The sequence below is a fragment of the Prunus avium genome, chromosome 1 (genome assembly GCF_965620075.1).
Source record: "Prunus avium chromosome 1, drPruAviu1.hap1.1, whole genome shotgun sequence".
In the NCBI taxonomy this organism is placed as follows: domain Eukaryota; kingdom Viridiplantae; phylum Streptophyta; class Magnoliopsida; order Rosales; family Rosaceae; genus Prunus; species Prunus avium.
This window is the reverse complement of record NC_142284.1, coordinates 2,763,984-2,790,566: the sequence shown is the minus strand read 5'-3', so window position 1 is coordinate 2,790,566 and position 26,583 is coordinate 2,763,984. Positions and strand designations below refer to the sequence as shown.

The window sequence follows — 26,583 nt, the reverse complement described above, 5'->3', positions numbered from 1 at the left end:
TTGGTGGAAATTAAAAGGGTTTTGATGACCACACAACCCCTATAGTGAGACCACCACCTCATCATGCCAAACCCCCAACTCTACCTCCTATATTTTGAAGAGTGGATGAATACTACCAGCAGCACAAGGGAAGACATAGACTTTAATATTGGATACTAAACCCTAAGCTAAGCTGAGTTTAGACTTTAAATTTATGTATTATTGTCAATGCCTATGCCTCAATTACCTCAGTGGTATTGCCGTGAATAGAACGGGAGGACCAAACCAAAGAAGAAAAAAAAGGGTGCCCGTTTTGAAAAATTGCTATATTTGTTAAAAAATTATGTATTATTATTTTTAGAAAACTTATGTATTATTTTGTTCCGTCCTTTTATGACAATTTTATCTCTTATCATTCTCATTCATTTTCCGAGTGGGCAATTAGCCTAAACTCTTTTGACACAAGTAAGATTTAATATCCGCCAACTAGTTCATAGCTCAAGATAAGAGTATGAGTTTTTCTATTTAAACCCTGCATCGTAGTTGTATGTATATGAGAGAAATCTCCTTCTCCTGTAATTTATACTATCACTTATACTAAAAATAAAAACCAATATGCATTACATTTTGAACGTTCTCTAGCATATATCAAACAAGCAACTGCCCAAATTCTCCAACTTATGATCTCAATTAATGCTGGATGGAACTCTAATCTATAACAATCACCAACCACCCTATTTAGCAAAATTATAAACACAATTACCAATCACCCATACCACTATAAAATGATGCTCCATATGATCTTTGTAACTTCAGAAGCTCAAAGATGAGTTACTTAAAATTTCTTGTGCTATTGCTTGGAGTGGTGGTTCTCATCAATTCATCTCTTGCTGAAGAACACCATGAGCATCTCAAGCCACCTACTAGTACTATACCTAATAGTCCTATTACATTGATACTACCCCCGCCGCCACCCAACAAATCGCCTCTGCCGTCACCACCAACAAATCCGCCACCCCCACCACCCAAAAATTCGCCTCCACCTCCAACAAGTCCTCCACCACCCCCACCACCAAAGAATCCACCCCCACCAAACAATCTGCCACCGCCACCACCCAACAAATCGCCTCCACCCCCTCCAAGTAATCCAACACCCCCACCACCCAAAAATTCACCTCCACCTCCAACAAGTCCTCCACCACCCCCACCACCAAAGAATCCACCCCCACCCCCACCACCAAAGAATCCACCCCCACCCCCACCAAACAATCCGCCACCGCCACCACCCAACAAATCGCCTCCACCCCCTCCAAGTAATCCACCACCCCCACCACTAAACAATCCTCCACCATCCCCACCACCAAAGAATCCACCCTCACCAAAGAATCTGCCACCACCACCACCCAACAAATCGTCTCCACCCCCTCCAAGTAATCCACCACCCCCACCGCCAATTAGTCATCCACCACCACCCAACAATTGGCCACCACCACCACCACCCAACAATCCGCCTTCGCCGCCACCACCAACAAATCCGCCACCCCCACCACCCAAAAATTCACCTCCACCTCCAACAAGTCCTCCACCACCCCTACCACCAAAGAATCCACCCCCACCCCCGCCAAACAATCCGCCACCGCCACCACCCAACAAATCGCCTCCACCCCCTCCAAGTAATCCACCACCCCCACCACTAAACAGTCCTCCACCACCCCCACCACCAAAAAATCCACCCCCACCAAACAATCTGCCACCGCCACCACCTAACAAATCGCCTTCCCCACCTCCAAGTAATCCACCACCCCCACCACCAATTAGTCATCCACCACCACCACCACCCAACAATCCGCCTCCTCCGCCACCACCAAAAAATCCGCCACCCCCACCACCCAAAAATTCACCTCCACCTCCAACAAGTCCTCCACCACCCCCACCACCAAAGAATCCACCCCCAACCCCACCAAACAATCCGCCACCGCCACCACCGAACAAATCACCTCCACCCCCTCCAAGTAATCCACCACCCCCACCACCAAACAATCCGCCACCGCCACCACCGAACAAATCGCCTCCACCCCCTCCAAGTAATCCACCACCCCCACCACTAAACAATCCTCCACCACCCCCACCACCAAAGAATCCGCCACCACCACCACCCAACAAATCCCCTCCACCCCCTCCAAGTAATCTACCACCCTCACCACCAATTAGTCATCCACCACCAACTAATCCACCACCACCCAAAAATTCGCCACCACCACCACCACCACCCAATAATCTGCCTCCGCCACCACCAACAACAAATCCGCCACCCCCACTACCCAAAAATTCACCTCCACCTCCAACAAGTCCTCCACCACCACCACCCCCACCAAACAATCCGTCACCACCCAACAAATCGCCTCCACCCTTTCCAAGTAATCCACCACCCCCACCACTAAACAATCCTCCACCACCCCCACCACCAAACAATCCTCCTCCACCACCACCACCTCCTAGAAGTCCACCACCGCCATCACTAGGAAATTCACCACCACCACCACCTCCAAGAAGTCCGCCGCCACCACCTCTAAGAAGTCTGCCACCTCCCCCAACAAGAAGTCCGCCACCTCCCCCTCCAAGAAGTCCGCCACAACCCTCTCCAAGAAGTCAACCACCACCACCTCCAAGAAGTCCATCACCACCCCCTCCAAGAAGTCAACCACCACCACCTCCAAGAAGTCCATCACCACCCCCTCCAAGAAGTCAACCACCACCACCTCCAAGAAGTCTGCCACCACCACCACCAAGAAGTCCGCCACCACCCCCTCCAAGAAGTCAACCCCCACCACCTCTAAGAAGTCCGCCACCACCACCACCAAGAAGTCCGCCACCACCACCACCAAGAAGTCCGCCACCACCCCCTCCAAGAAGTCAACCCCCACCACCTCCAAGAAGTCCGCCACATTCCCCTCCAAGAAGTCCGCGACCACCACCTCCAAGAAGTCAACCACAACCACCTCGAAGAAGTCAACCACCACCAATTCCAAGAAGTCCACCACATCCCTTTCCAAGAAGTTCGCCACGTCCCCTTCCAAGAAGTCCACCACGTCCCCCTCCAAGAAGTCCACCACGTCCCCCTTTTAAGAAGTCCGCCACCTCTACCTCCAAGAAGTCTGCCACCACCACCTCCAAGAAGTCTGCCACCACCACCTCCAAGAAGTCTGCCACCTCTCCTTCCAAGAAGTTGACCGCCATCACACGACCATCATAAACTGTTCGTGTAAACTTGTTCAGTATGAGCTAATTGCTATAAATAAGAGTTTTTAGCAACTCATTTTGCTGCAGCTTGTAGTATATCATACTACAATATTAGTAAGAAATTATTGCTCATGTCAATATGTATGGACAAGTAGTTGTTTCGTCTCTTATAGCTGATTGAGCATGTTCAAAATTTTCTCGTATCCATACTTATGTAATATCAAATCCCAACTAAGTAATATACTGGTTAGTTTTATGATGTGCAAGTACCCTTATTGAGAATGTATATTGTTTTAAACCCATCAAGCTAAAGTTTACAATAATGTTTTCACCACATTCAAAGTATTGGCTAGAAAACATATAACAAATCAGGAAATTTAAGATAAACTTAATGTCCAACTTTATCATCGATAAAAGGGTATTGAAAATTTACATATTTAAGATGGTTAGATTGTTAGTGTGAGTATTCAACTAAAAAAACAATTGGCAATCGATGGAGATAACCAAGATCCTTTAAATTTGTAACCAAACTTTACTTCCCTGATGTGGGATTTACACTGACAACATGCCTACATGTGGCGTGCCTTAAACCAAACTCTAGAACAACAACATTTTGTGATATGGTAGTGGCTATTGGGCTCACCACGTGAATAGCATGGTCTGATGATGCACGACAAATCATGGGTTTGTTCTTATGAAGGAAATTTTAAAAAGGGGGAAATTTTAAAATCAGAAAATTGGGCTTCAAATATGGAAAATCATGCTTGAGCTCAATTATGGCGCTAGGAACAGAAAGAATGCGTATCGTTGGGATTTTCAGGTTGCTTGATTTTTTGAGAAGATCTATATTATATTTATATTTCTAGAATAAGTTATCAATCAGGATATTATTTTCCTCATATGATTTTAATTAAGATTTTAATTATTTTCTTATTAGTTAAGTTTTAGGAATATTATGGAACCTAGGGTTTCCTACGGTTTTAGGGTTTCTTTGTTTTCTATTTAAGCTAACTCATGGCGTTGTATTATTCAATTTTATCATATTATTAATCAAATTTAGAGATTTTCTTTATTTTCTAGTGGATTCCAATTGCTGATGGATTTCAGTTTATCTTTTCGGGTTTAGACGTTTGCCGATTCGTAAACCCATGCTTCCATGATGCATCAAATGGTATCAAAGTCAGGTTATCATTCAAAGTAAAGATTTGTCTTCTCAATAATGAGTTGTGATGGGAGGTACGCAAACCTCATTGACAATGGTCGTGGGGAAATATCAAATATTGAAGAGGAACGTGCTGGTGGATTTGCCCGAAGCCAACCTCATCAATCCTATGTTGCAGATTTTCCATACTTTGTGGGAAGTGACTGCATTGAAGGGTTCCTCGAATGGGTTGCAGGTGTAGAGGAAATATTTGATACAATAGCAATTTCAGAAGAGAAGATGGTGAAAATTGTTGTGTCCCGTTTAAGAGGCGATATCGCTTCTTGGTGGGATCAAATGCTAAAATCTATGAAGCAACAACAAAAAAATCCTATTGCTTCTTGGCGTAGGATGAAGAGACATCTTGTGGAAAAATTCTTTCCTTTTGAATATGATATATAATTGTCAAGGAATTGTTACAAGATTGATCAACCCAAAATTATAGCGAGCGAAGAAAAGGTGGAGGAAGAGGACAAAGAAGAAGAAATTGTAATGGGTTGAATTAATTGATGATCCCTTAACCCACAAGACGGAGGGAAAATTGAAGGTATGAATAAATCCGAATTTGAGGAGGAAACACATTTATTCAAGGAGTTTGATTATCAACTGGCATATTCTAATCTTGTTTATGGAATTAATTGTACGATTATTCCATCCAAGTATAAGCAAGTTTGGACTCCAAGAATTGAAGAGTTTATTCACACATCAAATTCTATGTCTACCCAAGTTCAATTCAAGGAGAACTCGAGGCGAGTTCTTTACAATTGAAGGGGTCTAATGTAGGACAAATCATGCGTTTGTTCCTACGAAGGAAGTTTGAAAAGTGGGAAATTTCAAAATCAGAAAATTGGGCTTCAAATATAGAAAATCATGCTTGAGCATCAATTATGGCACTAGGAAAGAAGGAAGGAGCATCGTTGGGATTTTCAGGTTGCTTGATTTCTTGAGAAGGTCTATATTATATTTATATTTCTAAAATAAGTTATCGATCAGGATATTATTTTCCTAATATGATTTTAATTAAAATTTAAATTATTTTCTTATTAGTTAAGTTTTAAGAATATTATATGGTTTTAGAGTTTCTTTTGTTTTCTATTTAAGCCAACTCATGGTGTTGTATTAATCAGTTTTATCATATTATTAATCAAATTCTCTATTGTCTGGTGGATTCTAGTCGCTGATGGATTTCAGTTTATCTTTTCAGGTTTAGACGTTTATCGATCCATAAACTCATGATTCCACATCATTTGATACCATGTTAGAATTGCTAGAATCCACCCCAAACCTCTTGTACTTGTAATACTATTACTATAGTGAAATACAAACTAAGCAATTGTGGAAGTAACTTGGAACTCTTTGATTTGGATGAACCAAAAGTAAACACTCGTGTTCTTTGTGATTGTGTGTTTTATTGTTTACCTATTGTTGATCCAATTTTGACATCAACAGTTTTTGTTAACCCCATAGAGAATGTGGGGTGAGTTAATTCTCTGTCTAATTACTATTTAAGAGTGTCATTTAAATAAATCTTTGAAGAAAGTTATACGAAAAGTACAATATTAATGCTTAATGTTGGAGCATGAAATTTCGGGTCCTCCAACAAGTAATCTCGTAATTAATGTTGAGAAGCTGGACACCTTCTTCAATTGCCACCAATGAGAGGGGAGTACCTGCAAGAAAACACTCCGACGCTCAAGTCAGTGTTCGTTCAAGAATATTACGTATAATCAAAATAATCTCATACCTCTCTCCCCTTATGCTAGGGGATTAGTTAGCCTTTTATAGGCATTGAACCCTTGGACTCCAAGTCCCATATCCCTTATTTATCTACATGCTCAATGGTAGTGGATATCATGTTATTTGATCCCTCCACTCCCTAAATTTAGGGTTCATGGGAAGTGGCTTGTTAATTGAGCCTTAATTTTTGCTCCCACATCTGCCCCTTTTTCTCTCTCTGGACATATGTCTCGGGTGTAGAGAGAGAAAATTTTCTTTGTGGGAATTCACTGTGTGTAAAATTTTGTGAGTTGACTTGTACGATCTTCGATCACAAGCATGTGGAGTTTCGTGAATATGGTTTTCAACCATAAGTATGATCTTCGATCATGTATTCGACTTTCAGCAACGAGCATGGTCTTCGACCATGTTTTTGAATTATGCCTTCATCCAGGTTTTTTCTTCGACATGAATTTTGCCTTCGGCCAAGTTTTGTCTTCGACATGAATTTTGCATTCAGCCATGTTTTATCTTCGCCATGAATTTAGCCTTCGCCAAGAGTGGTCTTCAACCATAAGTTGAGTATTGGCATGCCCCCGTTAGTTTAGAGTGCACGTTTGCTAACTTCATAATTTGCCATATATCCTGAGTGGTGCAATGGTTGCCCCACCACACAAAGTTATTTAGCATATGCAGTCAAGAGGTGCATGTTGGCCTTCATGCGGTCATTTTTAACAGGCTGTCAACCAATTCTAACCATACAAGAATATAAAGTTAATTTCATCAACAAAAATCATTTTCAATGTACTCTAAAGTTTCACCTATGTATGAATCAATACGTAGGGTTAGTAGCATTTAGCTATTGAGCAGCATATGACTGGATTCAAATTCAAGCATTTTGTAGAGTCATGAATGAAACTATTCTCATCTCCTAAATGTAAGAGGAATAAGTAAAATACCTTGGCATATGTCATATATATATAATCAATTTAAAAGCTTCTGATCATACGCCTTTCAGACCATGGCTTCACCAACAATAAAAAAAATTAGCTGTTGTAAAATTGCACTAGACATACCATAAGCTCATGAGTCATAAGACTAGGATCATCACTCTTTATCACTCAAATGCTAATAGCTTCGCTATTGGCTTGTTGCAATTCGTTGCTGAATTTCGACAGCGGCAATGTTTGAGCTCAAAGGACATTGTGCCAGTCACCTTCGCTGCCCTTGATAAATATGCCTTCTTAGGTGCAGTTGTGACTGTTGCCATCTCTACAACCCTGTGACGTACATGCACGGTACAACCATCACAAATGGCTCTCTTCACTACTACAAAAAGGGCAAAAGATGACCAGAAAAAGACGACAGTAGAACAAAAAACCGTCGTTATTTTTAAAAAGACGACGGTAATAAAAAACCGTCGTGGATAAGTGACTTAAACAACTAAAAAATGGAGATACTGTTGAGAATTTTTTTATAACGACGCACACAAATAAAAAAGCGTCGTCTTATTAAAAAGCTTTTCTTCAGAGTTAAAATCTGACCAAAAAATAACGACAGCATGTATGACAAGCGTCGTCTTTTAAAAATCAAGTGTCCTTTTTTGGGTAAAGACATGGTTGTTTTGAAAGAACTGTCGTCTATTATATGTAAAGACGACTGTTTTTTTTATAAAAAGGGTCGTCTATTATGAAGTAAAGACGACCCTTTTTATATGAAAATGGTCGTCTATTATGAAGTAAAGACGACCCTTTTTATATAAAAAGGTCGTCTATTATATGTAAAGACGACGGTTTTTATATAAAAAGGGTCGTCTATTATATTTAAAGACGACGGTTTTTTTATAAAAAGGGTCGTCTATTATATGTAAAGACGACGGTTTTTTTTATAAAAAGGGTCGTCTATTATGAAGTAAAGATAACGGTTTTTTTTAAAAAAGGGTCGTCTATTATGAAGTAAAGATGACGGTTTTTTTTAAAAAGGGTCGTCTATTATGAAGTAAAGATGACGGTTTTTTTTTTAAAAGGGTCGTCTATTATGAAGTAAAGATGACGGTTTTTTTTTAAAAAGGGTTGTCTATTATATGAAAAGATGACGGTTTGTTTTTAAAAAGGGTCGTCTATTGTGAAGTAAAGATGACGGTTTTTTAAAAACAAGATTTAACGGTTATTTCAACTCTGATTTTGATGATTTTTTACAGCTACACTTTTTGACCCTATATGAATACAATGACTGCATTCGATCGTCAATTTAAAATATTTACACTAGTGGATACCACAAAATCTTATGTTATATTTAATGAAAGTATAAATAAACTCTTAATTGTTAGTGAATATGTTGTTTTGATGGCATACGCATTCTACGAAACTAGTTTCAACGATCCAACCGTCAAATTTGTTTGTTTACACTTCGAGATCATATACGCCAAAAATCGGAAAAAAAAAAATCAGAGATCAAGTAACGGGACAAAACATTTCGACGGTTATAAACGAAAAATCAAGATTTAACGGTTATTTCAACTCTGATTTTGATGATTTTTTACAGCTACACTCCTTGACCCTATATGAATACAATGACTGCATTCGATCGTCAATTTAAAATATTTACACTAGTGGATACCACAAAATCTTATGTTATATTTAATAAAAGTATAAATAAACTCTTGATTGTTAGTGAATATATTGTTTTGATGGCATACGCATTCTACGAAACTAGTTTCAACGATCCAACCGTCAAATTTGTTTGTTAACACTTCGAGATCATATACGCCAAAAATCGGAAAAAATAAACATTCAGAGATTAAGTAATAGGACAAAACTTTTCGACGGTTATAAACGAAAAATCACGATTTAACGGTTATTTCAACTCTGATTTTGATGATTTTTTACAGCTACACTCCTTGACCCTATATGAATACAATGAACCAATTCGATCGTCAATTTAAAATATTTACACTAGTGGATACCACAAAATCTTATGTTATATTTAATAAAAGTATAAATAAACTCTTAATTGTTAGTAAATATATTGTTTTGATGGCATACGCATTCTACAAAACTAATTTCAACGATCCAACCGTCAAACTTGTTTGTTTACACATCGAGATCATATACGCCAAAAATCGGAAAAAAAAATAAATCAGAGATCAAGTAACGAGACAAAACATTTCGACGGTTATAAACGAAAAATCAAGATTTAACGGTTATTTTAACTCCGATTTTGATGATTTTTTACAGCTACACTCCTTGACCCTATATGAATACAATGACTCAATTTGATCTTCAATTTAAAATATTTACACTAGTGGATACCACAAAATCTTATGTTGTATTTAATGAAAGTATAAATAAAAAAGGTCGTCTATTGTGAAGTAAAGATGACGGTTTTTTAAAAAAAAGGGTCGTCTATTATGAAGTAAAGATGACGCTTTTTTTAAAAAAAAGGTCGTCTATTGTGAAGTAAAGATGACGGTTTTTAAAAAAAAGGGTCGTCTATTATGAAGTAAAGATGACCATTTTATATGAAAATGGTCGTCTATTATGAAGTAAAGACGACCCTTTTTATATAAAAATTGTCGTCTATTATATGTAAGAACGACTCTTGTTATATGAAAATGGTCGTCTATTATGAAGTAAAGACGACCCTTTTTATATAATAAGGGTCGTCTATTATGAAGTAAAGACGAACCTTTTTATATGAAAAAGGTCGTCTATTATGAAGTAAAGACGACCCTTTTTATATAAAAAGGGTCGTCTATTATATGTTAAGATGAAGGTTTTTTTTTAAAAGCGTCGTCTTTTAAAACACGCTAAAAAATGGCCGCTTAAGTGAATTCGCGCTAGACAAATTTTCAAATTTTCACCCATCTTTGAAAACCTTATCTCTCATTAACAAGCGTCGTCTTTTAAAACACGCTAAAAAAGGCTACTTAAGTGAATTCGCGCTCGACAAATTTTCAGATTTTCCCCCGTCTATGAAAACCTTATCTCTCCCTCCTTGAAACCCTCCTGCACTCTCTAAAACACCCTCATGAAACTCTCTACAAAATCATCAAAAAATCGATATCAATGAAGGAGTTGAGAGATTGAGGTCTTCGCAGATCCATAAGATGTAGAGGGAGGTTCTGTATTTGAGAATCAAAGCTGGTTGAAAGGTTTGATTTGAAAGATCTCGACCTTCACTTTCTTCAAAGAAGATCTCGCTCTCAGGCACTCAACTCGCTCATCAAACTCAGCGACTCAATCTAGAAAGACTTATGGAAATCGGTCTATATATATATATATATATATATGTGTGTGTGTGTGTGTGTGTGTGTGTGTGTGTGTGTGTGTGTGTTTGTTCATGTATTGTGCTAATTTCGTGGGATTTAAGTGAGTTTCTCATTTGGGTTTTTTATAAATATGCACAGCCGTCCCACAAGGCCTTCGTAATCAAGAAGAAGCTGACGAAGAAGATGAGGCAAAACATACCCATCCCTCACTAGATCCGTTTGTTTTTGGACCGACAACATCATCAGGTCCAAAATACTTTTTGTTTTTGTTGTTTACTTTAATTATTTTGGAATTTCATTGTTAATTTTCTGAATCTCTGATTTTTCATTTGTTATGGTGCCACCACAAGAACAGGTTAGGGTGCCACCACAAGAACAGGTACTTTGCCAATTATGCCAATTGTGTTCTGCTGTCATTCTAGAGTTGCATAGATCTTTTTGCTAAGGTTACTGCTAAATAGGTTTATGTTTAAGAGTATTGGGGTCTCTTTCGTGCAGGTCTTTCCTTTTCCGACACCAACAACTTGGAAAATGTGCAAGAAGGCAGAGCTAAGTCAACCCAAGAACAAATTGATGAAGTTAAAATCAAATTAGTAGAATTTGTGAGCTCCGTTATTTCTAATTATAGGTAGGAAGTATGTATGTAATAGAATAAAGATTGGTTGACTATGTAATAACTATTGACTCTTCAAAAAACTAAAGATAATAAAACGATGGTTTTATTGGAAAAACCGTCATCTGTACATGACCTCTTTTAACACCATAACGTCTTTTTATATACAATCAACGACGGTTTTACTAAAAAATCGTTGTCTTAGAGTTAATAGACGACAGAATTTCAAGAAATCGTCGTCTTCACATTTAATAGATGGTGGCTTTTTAACAAAACCGACGTCTTTGGATATAATAAAACATAGTTCTTTACTTAATAATAGACGACCCTTTTTATATAAAAAAACCGTCGTCTTTACATATAATAGACGACCCTTTTTATATGAAAATGGTCGTCTTTACTTCATAATAGACGACCATTTTCATATAAAAATGGTCGTCTTTACTTCATAATAGACGACCTTTTTTATAAAAAAAAACCGTCGTCTTTACATATAATAGACGACGGTTTTTTTATAAAAAGAGTCGTCTTTACATATAATAGACGACGGTTTTTATATAAAAAGGGTCGTCTTTACTTCATAATAGACGACCATTTTCATATAAAAAGGGTCGTCTTTACTTCATAATAGACGACGGTTTTGAGTAAAAGTGTCGTCTATTTGCATATAATAGACGACGGTTTTGAGTAAAAGCGTCGTCTTTACAAATATGTGTCTTTACTTCCTCGTGCATAATGACGAAATCCACAAAAAATCTTCATCTTTTGCATTCTACCTTCTCGATATAATTCTTTGCCAACGATCAACCATTTCTCAACAAGAGCCTCTGAGCAAAACATTATCTTTGAAAAACTCCTCTTATGAGCATTCAATCAATCAATGAGTGTAAGTATACAAAATCATCATGTGCAAGTAAGGATTTCAGAGGACACGATACTTGAGCAATTCCAAATGCGAACATATTGTTCTCATAAGCAAGAAAGATATGACAGGTGTGCGATTTTAAATATTGACATTTCTACTAAGGCATAGATGCCCCCAACCCACACCCACCGTGCCATCATAAGCATATACTTGTGTGGCTTGTTAGTGTATGGCAGGGGCACATCTCCTAATGCGATTACATGGATTACTTTAGCAAATCCAATGCAACTTGTGATATAGGCATATAAGTCTGTTATTCACATACAGGCTTTACAAACAATTCTCACATGTACATCAATGTAGTGTATGCCAATAAAATCCATGATGCTCACATCTAATGCAAAATGCATTTGTTAATGCACATCCAGAATCGATGCACCATATAAGTGTAGTGGCTCAATGTCCTATTTCCTTATTTATCAAGAAGAAATTAAGTTTTGCATTTAATTCTAAACTAATCAAAATGAATTATGAGATAGTTCTTATCTGTATACTCCATCCAAGTATAAATTTGTCTGTTCCAGCTGATTGTTTTCAAGAAATGCAGTTTGTGCTCTGCTGTTCTTTGCCCTTTGCCTTTTCTTTTCTCTGAGCATCTTTCTTCTCTTTCTTGCTAATATTTGGTTTGCATCATTTGCCGTGGTCATGTCACTGCATATCCCATTTGATACCAATTTGGTCCTAGATGATTGTGGGCAGACACGAGTTCTGTCGGGATGGTGCCAACGCCTCTTTGCGTCTTTGCAAAAGGATCCTGATTTTTCTTTATAATAGAAGTTCAAACCAAAAGTAATAAAAATCATATGCGTTAGAATTTCAAACTTGTGCTCGTCGAATTATTTTTGAAAACTTGAATGCTTCATTTGTGTACTATGCCTGGCAGCAATAGAGAGAAAATCAGAGAAATCCATGTGACAGCCCCATAATAGGCATAAGAAACATAATAGATGGATTGGCATGAATAATAAAAGAGATAATTGAACTCAAGGGCAGCCCCAAAATAAACATGGTATATATGCTCTTTTGCTCTCTGGTCAGACGACATAGAGAAAAATATCAAGGTTTAAAGCATTCAGCCCCATACCCCCAATATATTCAATTCGTTTGTCACATAATTCAATAAGCAATGTTAACAACGCCCATATAAGACTTTTTGAATTGTGTACGATGAAGGGCAATCATAGAATGCAATATTTTCATCCATCTTTAAATTACAAGAGATAGAGTAAGAAATTCTTCTCTGATTGGGGGTTTTAATTCATGCTCCCATTGTAGCATCCAAGGCAAGAATGTATCCATGGCTTCTCATCATGACTTTTTGTGCGGTTCCCACAGACGGCCCCATCTGTTGGAGCATAAAATTTCGGGTCCTCTAACAAGTAATCTCATAATTAATGTTGAGAAGCCGGACACCCTCTTCAATTGCCACCAATGAGAGGGGAGTACCTGCAAGAAAACACTCCGACGCTCAAGTCAGTGTTCGTTTAAGAATATTGCGTATAGTCAAAATAATCTCATAGCCTTTTATAGGCATTGAACCCTTGGACTCCAAGTCTCATATCCCTTATTTATTGATAAGCACATAATTATTACAAGTTTTATCCCTAAATATATATTTGTTAGTGTTGTAATTTATTTGATTTTGAGCTATTTAGGCTAAAGATTGGTTTTTATAAATTTGGGCATTATGCTAATAAAAGTATTGGAAATTAAAATTACTACTTTTTCTTTGTAGGCTCTTGGTGAGATTTGCAGCAAGTTAATAAATAAGTGCAGCAATTACTAGTGGATATTGAAAAGAAGAGTGAAGTGCCGCACCAAGACATAAAGGAAAGGACAAGAAGCAAAGAATACATGATGGAAGCCCATCATGTGTGCATGTGAGGAATTACATTAGAAAGATAGCAGCAACTTTAGACAGCAACCACATGTACAGCAAAAGAAGAGTGGGCAGCACCATGTGTGCAGCTGCCAACATTTGAAGATGATGATTATGTTGATGCTTTAGTTGCTTTCCTTCCTCTATAAATAGAAGGTAATGCAAAGAGAATGGGTAGAGAATTGTAGAGCAGATTTTAGTAGAATAGAGTGCAGATTTTGTGCAATTCTTAGGCACCAAAGGGAGAGGGAAAATGGCAATATAATTGGAGAGAACCTTGGGGAGCCATGAGGCAAGGAACTAAGGGGTTGATGATGCAATTTTTCCTTCTCCTCTTTGTTCTTAATTCTTATCTTGTGTTGTTATTTTATTTATGTCTAGTTAAACTTTGTTAATGATGAAATACCATTATGAAATGAAGTTCTAGTTCTTAACTTTCAATTCCCAACTATTATATTCTTCAATGTTTATAATTTCACCTTCACATGATTAATAGGTTAATTTTCTTTTCACCACTTCTATCATGTATTTGTGGTAATTAGGAATACAAGTTAATCTATTAATGCATCCTTGGTTTTGTATTACTAATATACAATTTTCTTTGATCCTTTGTAGTTAAACAATATTTTTCACATAGGATGGCTTAGAATTTGTAATTATGAAGGGAATGGGAATTTACATAAGATTCATAAAAACGCATGCTTAATTGATATATCTTGAGAAAGTAGTAGATTGATTTCTTGATTGCTACTCCGTGGGAATTGTTAGAGTTTATGGAATAATGGTATGGAATCTAAAACCTTAGTTTTTCCCTTATTTTAGTTATTTGCATTTTCAATTCTTTGCTTTATTTCTTTTTCTTTTTTCAACTTTGAATTAACTTGGGTTGGGTTTGTTTTCCATCTTTTTCACGCACTCCCTGTGGGTACGACCTCGCACTTACACACGCTTATTATACAAACGATTCGTGCGCTTGCGAGTTTTATAAATTTAAAACATGCACCTTCGGGTGGCCAACATTTATCTCCATGCTCAATGGTAGTGGATATCATGTTATTTGATCCCTCCACTCCCTAAATTTAGGGTTCATAGGAAGTGGCTTGTTAATTGGGACTTAATTTTTGCTCCCACACTTAAATTGCTCTGTTTCTGTTTTCTCCGTCATGGTACAAAAACAAAGCATGCATGGACCAAGTCACCAATAGCTCCTCCTATTGTATAAAACAGTAGCCGGAGATAGTTTCAAACTCTGTTTAGCCACAAAAACGTATAAATAAATAAATAAATTATCCATTTGCATCATTGCATTAATACTTGAATTAATATGCTGAGTATTTGAGCAGAAACTTCCGAACTTTTAATCATGAGTTATTCTCATTGAAGTCTTTAAATAAGAATCTATCTTTTTGTCATCAGATTAGATGGATGTCTGAAATGCAGTGTGTTGGATGAATCTATCTTTTCTCTTGTAGTCAAGAAAGCATAATTTCACAAATCCTACCTCCGTTAGATTAGACCTAAGCCTAAGGGTGGAAACCCTTCGATGTCATCCCAATATCTTTTCCATGATCAGTGCAATACTTGCAGGAACCAGTAAAATTTCAATGATCATGATAACCTAAAAAAGAATTCAGGTCCTTCTTGAAAAAAAAGTCCAGTTAAATGAGAATCTGATCGAATTTCTAATATTCTCATTACATCTGTTCTTGAAAGTTGGCCAAGTTGAGCTCACCATATCATACGTACTAAAACACCTCACTTAATCAATTTTAATCATGATTTTCCATTGAATATTATGCTTAATTAGGTTTCCTAGAGGACGTGGAAGCGGCTTGAATGACTTGGTTGGATTTTGACTGCCAGGACTTTGACCCTCAATTTTACTGGTTGCAATTGAGAATCACGTGACAAAATTTATGGTTATCAACATTCATGCAAATTACAATATTGCTACTTGCGTCTTTTGTGAATGAATAATGTAAATTAAATTTTTTTTAAAATTTAATTAAAGATTAATATTCATGTACTACCAGCCCATGGATTATCATTAGTTGTGTTTAAAAAAAATACTTAAGTCGTTGCATGATCATGTAATTATGGTGTTACATATCATATTGTACCAATTACTATAGTATGTGGCTAACAATATGATATCGGTATTCTTTTTTATTGAAAAGAAAAAGAGAATTCGAATTTGAAATCTCTTTTAAATATTGATATAATAATGATAAAAATAAACTTTATACGTGATATCGAAAGCAAATCATCTGGTCCAAAGAAAAATACTTTAAAAAGAAGCGGAGGAAGGAGGATCACAATTTTATGATAGTTTTATAGAAGAATCAAATTAGACCCCACGTGAAGATAATATATATTCAAATGAATTAAATCTGTTATTATTATATGTGATGACACGATGAAGTAATTAGATAAGTCGCAAGTGGCAGATATTGTACTAAGACTGAATTGCTCGCAGAAGCTTCTTTGCTTTGAAATTGGACCAAAACAGTGTTCAAGTTTGGGTCCGTGCTTACCTCACTCTTTTTTCCCCTTCTCCACACAACTACTTACTTGGAGAACTAATTAAGCTTAATTAGTTGATATGGTTTGCATAATGCTCGAGCTAATTGCTTGAATATTAGGTTTATACAGGTGTCCACACTTACAAGTGCTTAGTGCTTAAAGACAAAACTGCCGTTTAAAACCAAAATTAATTCGATTGAAACTGAGGACTAACCAAGCAAGTTGCAGCTCTTTGGTCATGGCACGTGGGGCATATCATATGAATATATCCTTGATATTTTCATAGCCTGGCCCCTTTGGCATTGGAGGATAATAATAACAATATTCACACTCCTGCTCATCAACCAATGTATTATGTATATGATATTTCTATGAAGGAAAATATTAATTTTGTAGCCTCGTTGAAGAAAGAAAACTTGTTGTTTATGTAAGTGGTATATATCCAAGTTTCACGCACGATACGTAAAAGTCTAACTAATGCATTAGAAGCGCACGCAGAATGTATACATAATTCAAATATCATGCGTTATGTATAAGAGTCTAACGCAATGCATGACGACAAACACAAGAATCTCCCGGCCATGAAAAACCAGCCAAATGCAAAAAGATGTGAGGATTGAAGTACTACTATTAAGTGTGGTTTAACTTGGAGTTCGTACAGCACGCGTGCATGTGGCAATGTCATTTTGTGTATGATATGAGTGACCAGCCATATTAGTTGACTGGTAGAATATTAAATCTAATCACTTTAAGGTTCAATTAATTGAGCGCCCCAAATGAGACACCAGGATACATAAATACGTAACTCCATATCGTTTTTTGGCAACTTACAGCAAAAAGAAAGGATTGGAGATGAGACAGATGAAAGATTTCAAAGTGATGATGGTTCATAAAATTACAAAAAAAGAAAATAAAAAAAAAAAGAAAAAGAATACAAGAAAGTTGAATTAATGTTTTTGAATCAACGATTAGGTGTGGCAGTGGCACTTGTGCTCTCAGATGAATTTAACAATTCTTCCAAGTAATCTGCGCCTAAATCTTCAAACACCACCACATTTTCTATCCTCACATCTCTCTCCACTTTGCTCTTCTTGTTCCCGATTTTCCTTCTCATAGAGTGCTTTCTTTTGAGCGCCACAACCGGCGAGTCCCCGTCCAAATCCGAAGCGACATAGTTGATTTCTTTAAGCGATTCTCGGACTCTCTCCACCGGAAAGTTGAGAATCGCCGTGGAGCCACGCATCGAAAAGGCGGCCTGATCATAGGCCAAGGCTGCAGCTTCGGCACTGTCAAATGTGCCTAGCCACACCCTTATGCCATGCCTGGTGGAGTCTCTAATTTCCGCAGCAAACTTGCCCCATGGCCGCCTCCTCACCCCTCTGTAGGACTTTTCCCTTTTCGGGTTCTCCGAGTCGGACGTGGAGCTCACTTCCTCTTCCTTGATTGGGTTTGCAGAAACAGAGAGTGTCTCTGTTTCTCTTGATGTTATTTCTTGGGTGGCGTTGGAAATTAGGCCATATAGAAGCATTTCTTCGGAGTCGTTTTCGTTGAAGGGAAGTGAGTTGTTGCCAAATTTGTGATCATCCCAAGAAAATGATGATCCGAATGAAGATTCAGGTGACAAATCTGAAATTGGGGAGTGGAAGATTGAGTAATTCATTTGAAGAATTGGGGTGGTGTCTCTGTTTTCTTCTTGGAATATTGTGTTTGTGCTAGTGTAGCTATACATTGTGGTTAAGCTAATACTTGGAGCCTACTCCCATTTTTATACCCAGTTCCAATGGGTCCCACAGGACCGATTTGGACCAATAGGGGCCAATGGGGCCCCCAAGTTAAAAATGAATGGGTAAGGGTGAAAAGGTAAAAGTAGCCAGGTGGATCATATTAATATAAGATGTGGTTGGCTGTATTTTATTTGTATTTATTGTGGGATCCTACGCAAGTTGGGATGAATTTTAACACATGGGTCAATTGAAGCATGGCGGCCAGGTCAGAGAGAAACTTGTGCTGACCTCAGCAGCTTATGATATCAGTGTCCTTTTGTCGCATAGGAGCTTGCCCACGTGTCAGCATGTGGATTCCTCTGTCAGATGAATGGTACTACTATTCACAGATTGCGTGGTAGTTGAATGGCCGTTGGAGATGGTGAGTTCAATTTTTTACCACTTCAAGGACCACCGTTGGATTGTCCATGTATTTTCGCTTTCAAAGTTGTCTAGGATTTTGAAAGAAATTAAAAAAAAAAAAAAAATTTGACATTGCTTGGATGGCTTGGAGCCCAAAATATTTATTTGGGAAGAAAGAGGTCATGGTTTTGCGAATGTTCGAGGAAACGAGGGTTGGAAAAAAGAAGTCAAGGGTCTTATGGCTTTGGATTTACAAATAAAACTTGAGCAATACGTTTTATATTATTACTTGTCACTTTATCATCAATTTCACTCATTAGGGAAGAAGAAGATTACATCTCTAAATTGCAATAACAAAAGTAAATCACCCGTGGATCACTTGGCTACGGTTTCCACTCATACCAATCCATCACTAACTTAAAACTTGACCCATTTGGTGTAAGTAGTGGACTTCGATTTTCCATGTAAAAGAAAATGACCCCTAGAAACTAGAGACTTACAAGGTCATGGACTCATTGCTCAATGGTGAGCTATAGATGTTAATTAAATGAGATTCCACTCTTCATTTCCATACTAGATTACATTTTAAGATATATGTTTCATTTCATATTCATGTTGCATTGCATATATATAAATGTGTTCAGACTTTATTCACTTTAATTTGTAGTGTTTGATACGCTTAAATATATACGAGTGATTCACACACGTAAGTTAAGTATCATGTTGATTTGACATTGAATCATAACTTTTAAAACTTAAAAAAAATAAAAAGGCGGTGGTCAATTTTCTTTGGTAACCTTTTGAAAGCACTCAGTCAAAAAAAAAATTCAAATAAAAACAAAGTTTTCAAAAAACCCAAGGATGATGGGACAAGATTGAACACATACATTTTATGAACACAGAGAAAGAAAGTAAAAATAGAAAGAGAAATAGGGGACTAATTGTTTGACTGTGGTTTAGGCAGCTAGCTTAGGTAGCCTAGGTAGGTTTTCTTCACGTCTCTCCATATTGCATAAAACATCGGGATTCATGTGAAATGATTAGCCAAAATCCTAATTTGCTGCTCTCTGGACGTGCTCACTTTGCTCAAGCTCATCAGCACCCGAATGAGGATGACCTTTTTTGTATGAAGCAACAAGTTGGGTTAAATTTTCTCCTTGGGACTTGTTTTGGTGATTGTGATATTTATGTATATACACATAAATAAATAAATAATTATTATCCTATTATCTCATCAGTCGGCATTAGGAAATTAATGTTTGAAAGGTCTAGATGCACGCCCCCTTGAAACCTCATCCCTATTGTTAGTTTCAAAGTCATCAAAACTAGGATATCTTTTTTTTGGTTCAACTTTGAAAGTCCTCCGGAAAGAATGGATACAAGAGAAGGAAAGAGACAAGTCAGCTGCAGTAAAAGATAATATTAGAGGTAGCCCAAGTTAAGCATCTTTGAAATGTTTTCATGTACATGGATGGAGCTTCTAGGAAAATGCCCTTTTGGGATCATTCCTTTTTCAGGTCTCCATCATGAGATGAAATAAGGTAAATATTTTCCACTACCACCCACCCACAATTTTAGGGAAATATTTTTGCGCATCACTTTTATCCAAGGTGTATACTCACCACTATTTTTAATACTTGACACGTGTTCATATGTATAACTATGGTTAACTTTTTACTTTGATTTTTGTAACTATAATTATGCTTATGGACACGTGTGTTGTGAAACGTGATTAGCATACATCTTGAGTTAAAGTGGTAAACAAAAATGTTCCCACGATTTTATACCACTATTGTAACCTTCAAACCAAAATACCAAATTTGATTTTTTTGTTTTGTTTTGTTTTTGTTTTTACCATATATATGGGGACGTGGTGGCAAACTTGTGGTCCAAATTGTTTGATGCAAATTTGGTCTTGAATGACTTTTGCTGCCATTCCAACCGATCTCTTGAAAGGGGGACAAGGGTGCAGATTGCAACTAGTGCCCATGTCACCAGTCGATCAGGTAAGACTAATCCAACTTGGATTGCTTATTTATTTATTTATCATAAACATATTTACAAAAATAATTAAAGGAAATGGATATTGAAAAGTAAGAGAATAAGCAAAAAATAAAATATAAAATAAAAAACACAAGGAAACTGCAGGGTAATTTCTATTCCAACTTGAACTACTTTCTTTCAATTTCTTTTTCTTTTGTCAAACAACTACTTTCTTTCTTCTTTTCTAGAAAAATAGATATATATATATGAGGAAAATTTGGAATTTTTTTTATAAAAAAAACGAATTACAAGCATCTATTTGTCACGTGTGCTAAAATGGTCTGATGAGATAGTCTTGCTCACCACTCCCTATCACCACCACCATCCAAGGGTTTATATAAATTTAAAATTAAACCATTTTTTTCTTGTACTGAAATTAAAACAAAATTGAGGAAGATTCCAAAAAGCCAAATTCATCACTATTATTTTGACTAACCAGTTAGGCCAGCAATGATGCCTACAGATTCATGGTATATGGTCCATTCATGTATTTTTCACATTTAACTTGCCACTTTCATATGCCCCACCCTCCCGTGCACTTAGGACCATCTTAATATTTCCAAAAATCTTCAAGGCCAAGACTGCGCCCCTTAGTTAATACTATAACAAGTAATTCTTTTCATTTTCGTTTGATTACCATGTACATGCCAATGATTTCCTTTGAGAACAATCTTTTTAGTTGTACTGTTATTATCAGTGCCAAATGAAAATAGGTATTAGTATCTATAAGAAAAATTCTTTCGATCCACGTAGTAATGCCGAGTGGCAATACATATATTAAAAATTGGACCACGAGTTTCTGCATTAAAAATGAGCATGCGTTTAAGGATATTAACACTAGCCATTATCATAAGGCAAGAATAGTCTCCTATGTTTGGTGAGCACCTTTTTGGGAATGTGAAATCTCTTACATGTTACATTTCTTATGAATGAGTGAAAGTGAAACCTGGAGCTCCGCTGGTTTTCTAAATTTATTGACTTTGTGATACGACTAAAAGTTAGCATGTCTAATCTGGCACCGATCAAATCCACATATTGGTATGCTTTTCAATGATTTAGGAATGCATTTATGGCACATTTTATTACCAAATAACCCACATTATAAATTAAAACTACACTATTTTTGTCTTTAAAAACTTTTAGTGTTTATTTTTCTATGAGAGTAATTCTGGAAAACTGAAGAAATGAACCAAGGTAAAAAAAAAAGATTGAGAAAAATTAGTCATTCACAAATATTGATGAATGATTCCTCAAAAAGTTAAGGATTAGTAGTCCTTGTTATAAATCACTATTAGTTAATGAAGATTTGAAGAAACTTTGATTTCTATTACAAGTGATATTGAAGGAAAGGGAATTCGAGCACATGATCTCGTGAGTTGAAATAACCATTGTTAACAGCTTGAGTTACAAATCATTACTTTTTTCCTTTTTCACTGCTAAAAAAGTTAAAAAGTTGATATGATCCCCCAGTAATTTTTATTATTATCTGTTCCCTTCATCTTTATGATTCCCAACATTATTATATTATACTTTCGCGAAAAAAATAGACATTATTATATTATAGGACATCCAATCCATAGGTAGAGCCGTATTAATTGGTTGTGTAAAGGAAACAAAGGATATTAAAATCATCCTTAAATCAGGATTTTCTTAAGTAATAATGTGGAAATAGCAAAAATTAAAGATATGAACGATGAGTTACTAGATATCTAGCATTTTATGTTGTCATAAGATGACAATGGCGTATATAATGTTATCTAATTAACAATTCTGATCCAAAAATCCGATATGCCAAACTCTTTGAAATTAAGAAGAAACGAACCAAAAGATAAGTCTGATATCATCATCAAAGATGAAAGCTGGATAAAGGGATGAACCATTTCTGTTTAAAAAGATGTAAATGGTACATGAATCTGTACATACCTTATCAAACTAAGGATTATAATATTAGTACTGATGTTGTGAAAAATGACAAAGTAATTGATTGCAGAATATTTCCCAGGTTTTTATAAACCTTAATGTAGTCAAATCTAGGTGCTCAGGTAATGAGTTGTTAGGTCATCTGGGTCCCCATGATTTTTTCACTCCCACAGCAAACTCTCACTCATCATTTTACGACCTCAACCCCGGTTCACATTATAAACATGCAAGCCTAGGAATGCGAAAGGTGCTTCATTTCATCAATTAGCCTCCAAATATATATTTATTTTTTTTGGTGGCATTGGTTTTTTTATGGCTAGGCTCAATGCATCTGCATTTTGGTGATTGAATTTGACTGGCAGAGCCTTTTCTTCTTTCTATGTGGATCTCATCCAAACTAGTACGTCTTTATCATCCTTGTTTTGATTCATCAGTAACAAAACATATGAAATTTGTTGTATAGTCGATCGCTAAAAAATCAACCTAAATTAGATTGTGAATTAAGGATCTTATCGCCGCCTCCAGGTGTATTAACACCGCTAAAGGATTAGATTATACATTTTCATTTTGTTCCATCTCATTATGATTCTTTAAACCTGAAGAAATCTACCTGGGTCAACTAAAATGGGCCTGAAATCTTTCCTTAGCATTTGCAAACCATGTTAAGGCCTTAGGAGGGGATGTTCCTCCCAAAATCAGGAGTTTTTTTTAAAGAACAAATTTGGGTACAACTAAAAACAGTGTTGCAATTTGGAATGTGGCCTGGGCTTCAAATTGTGTTATCTAGAGTTCCATGTGTGTAACAAATTGTATAACTTTCAAATGATAAACCCAGCACCTCATGCATTATTGATGGGCCAATGCGAGCATAAAATGTATTATAGAGCATCCAATCCACGCTCAACTTGTAGCTTCATTTTATGGAGAAAAACTCTCATGCAACAGTGATAGCGGTGTTTTGCTATTCCCGGTCAATAATACAATGACACGTAGAATAACTTTTTCACGTGTCATTGTGTTATTGGCCGGGGATAGCAAAACACCACTATCCCCATTACAAGTAAGTTTTTTTGCATTCTATGATACCTTGGCATTGTCAAAAGGTTCTTAGGTTCACAAGGTTTATACCTTGACATTGTCAAAAGTTTTTTTGCATTCTATGTTACCTAGACAAAACACCGCTATCCCCACTATTCCCAATTTTCATTTGAGAGATTTAGATTCTGAAACAGCTTTTCCTCACCGAGAATTAGGTTCACACGGTTTCTCCACTCTTTGTTAAAAAGGCATAGATGCCCATATAAAGCTATATGCATCTTGTCAATATTATTTTCCATTCAAGATGCTTACAAATTTTGGCTCTTTGTGCTAAGTTTTCGCTTGATCATGTTTCCATTTTCAAACAACAACCACATATATCTAACATTTGAAAAAAGTGCGTGCTAAAATATTCAAAGGATTAGGAATTTAGAGGGTCAAACAACCATAATTAAGGAGTTGTAATTAATAAAATTGGAAAGGTGTTGGCAAATAAGAATGCAATTCCTTCATCTTTATAAATTGATCCAAGACTAAATCTGCCTGAATACAAAGCTTCATTAACAGTTTAAAGTAGCTAGGGATGATCTGGTCTCCATGTTCTAGGACATTCAAACCAAATTCTCTCAGTTTTCTTTGCTTTAATTATTATTATTATTTTGGTTTTGTTTCTTAGTTCTTTGCTTACCTTTTTGTTTTTTAAATTAATACTAAATTGGAGTTAGTGAGGAGCTCCTTTTGAATATCATGGCAATGTCAAAGCTTTCGTTTAGACGAATTGGACCATTTTCTATAGCTTCTGATCCTATAAAGATTCTGTCCTGGATGAACCTATAAAAAATCCTAATCTGCTGAAGCTCATCATGTTCCCTTGTGCGTATGGCCTAACGTATGCAAGCTTTGACAATTCCCATTAGTACGTTTTCTCTAATCATGAAACAAAAGAAACCCTCAATTCTTCTTCTTTTGCCCATACTTCGAGCAAGCGTTCTTTGTTTTATAAATATAATAAATAATAAATAAATAAATAAATAAGCAAGCCAAATAATATAAGACAAATAACAAAATCTTTTTGGGATTCACTATCCAAGCGGGCACAGCCCATTGGTTATGTATGTCCCACTGTTTTTAACGACGTAATCAGTGATCACAAAATGCTTGGGGAAAACGAAAGAGAAAGGAAACAAAAACAAAAGAAATGAAACTCCACCAGGAGTCCCATCGACTTCTTGTTTTCCAATTGATAGATATAGCGCCTAATTTTTTTACCTCCAAGAAATTTATTAGGTTAGGTTTTCGAAAGAAAAAATATATATTAGGTTAGGTTTTCGAAAGAAAAAAAAAATTATTAGGTTAGGTAACTTAGGCCCCATTTGATAACCATTTTAATTTTAGTTTTCATTTTTCATTTTTTGTGCTACAGTATAGAGGAAAATGAGAGTGAGAATGGGAATAAGGATGAGATTGAGAGAGATGATAAAAGGGAAGGATGGGAGGGAGTAGTAACAAAAGTGAAAACAAAAACTTGAAAGTGAAAACAATTTCAAATAGATTTCAGTTTTTAGTTTTTGTTTTCAATTTTATTACTCTTTCCTCCCATCCTCCTCTCTCATATTCCCTCTCAATCTCATCTTTACTCTCATTCTCACTTCCATTCTCCCTCTTTTTCCTCTATGCTCTAGCAAAAAAAATGAAAAATAAAAACTAAAAACTAAAATTGAAATGGTTATCAAACGGCCCTTAGGTTTTCACTTCTTTTTTATGGACGAGTTATTGATTTGGTAGTTAACGACATATAATTTGTCTTCAAGGTCTACCAAAACTTATATTTTATCCCATTTGGAAAAGAAAAGAAAAAGGTTATTTGATTTGCCATCTTTCAAGAGAAATGCTCTTGAATATCAGAATTACTATAGTAAATCAACAATATCGATAATATAGACAGAAGATTGATATTTTATTTATGTGATATCACTGAAATTACTATTTGCTATGGAAATAATGAGACAATATCAACAAGAATAGTGGTATTTAAGAACATGTTTCTTAACGACGAGAGTGTCTTGGTTTTATTTTTGGAAGAGGGAGGGTCTGAATTTTACTTTAATCCTATGCCACTCTTTAATACTTTAGGAATTTTTCGATTGTTGGGATAGAAGAATATATGATGTACTTAAGATCATTTGGTTATTCTTATATATTCTCTTTTTATGTTTAGTTTTATAAAGAGTGTTGTTATTTCCACCCCATGTCCTATTTTTCTACCTATTTTATTTTCAAAATTTTAAAGATAAATTTTTCCCTTTGTAATGACTTCTAAGGACTTTGGGAAAAAAAATCTCAACTCATGTTACCCACCTATTCTATCGTTTGACAAAAAGAAAAAATAAAGAAGAAGAAAGGGTACGACTCCTCAATTGCTGAAACATTTATCCAGTCCATCAAACACAACTTGATCCTCTCCATATCTCAACTACTAATTATTAGCAAAGAGAATTTGCTTGAATTAATAATTAAGGGTATTTTAGGAATAATGATGGGTGGAAAGATAGGATTGTATTTTTTTTTAATTTACATGGTAGGTGGAAAGGTAAGGTGGGTGCGAAAATAGGACAGAGAGTGGAAATAGTAGCACTTTTTACAACTAAAGGTAAAGGGATCACATTTTATGACCATATTGATTGACAACATTACATTAATTAATCGCCAGGTCCACTCCATAATATATTATATGATTTGAACCGTTCAATTTTAGGTACTCATTGAAAGATCATTTCTATAAAAATAAAAAATAAAAAAAATCATTTAGTTATTTTAATTGTGATAAAATAAATAGATGAACACATTATGATATATAATGAAAATATTCACAAATAATCAAAGATTTTCAACTTGAGCAGGTGTGGGTTATGGCCATTGGCCAAGACAAGACAGTGTACTCGCCCCCTTGTATTTGAGTTTGTTCCCCTCCATATACATTAGAGTGGTTTAAAATATCATTGTGTCGAAATTTATGTTTTTTTCGATTTGAGTGTATATATGCAACCACGATCATGGAATGCCGAATGAATAACTTTGATCAAAGAATTATAGTGTGGAGTGAGCCAAAA

General features: G+C 36.1%; 2 protein-coding genes across 2 annotated transcripts; one reads left to right on the top strand and one right to left on the bottom strand.

The window, feature by feature from the left end:
* The first annotated feature begins 784 nt into the window (after positions 1–784).
* On the top strand, positions 785–3,503 carry LOC148297146 (uncharacterized). The gene has a single exon (XM_088253672.1). The coding sequence runs from the start codon at positions 806–808 to the stop codon at positions 3,230–3,232; it is 2,427 nt and encodes an 808-aa protein (XP_088109798.1). The 5' UTR covers positions 785–805; the 3' UTR covers positions 3,233–3,503.
* Positions 3,504–17,100: 13,597 nt separating this feature from the next.
* On the bottom strand, positions 17,101–18,105 carry ERF1 (ethylene response factor 1). The gene has a single exon (XM_021948967.2). It carries the CDS (start codon positions 18,073–18,075, stop codon positions 17,308–17,310), a length of 768 nt encoding a protein of 255 aa, XP_021804659.1. The 5' UTR covers positions 18,076–18,105; the 3' UTR covers positions 17,101–17,307.
* Positions 18,106–26,583: the final 8,478 nt, after the last annotated feature.

What these genes read in the sequence shown, in the direction of transcription:
- LOC148297146 (XM_088253672.1), top strand. Translation starts at nt 806, where the DNA reads ATGAGTTACTTAAAATTTCTTGTGCTATTGCTTGGAGTGGTGGTTCTC.
- ERF1 (XM_021948967.2), bottom strand. Translation starts at nt 18,075, where the DNA reads ATGTATAGCTACACTAGCACAAACACAATATTCCAAGAAGAAAACAGA.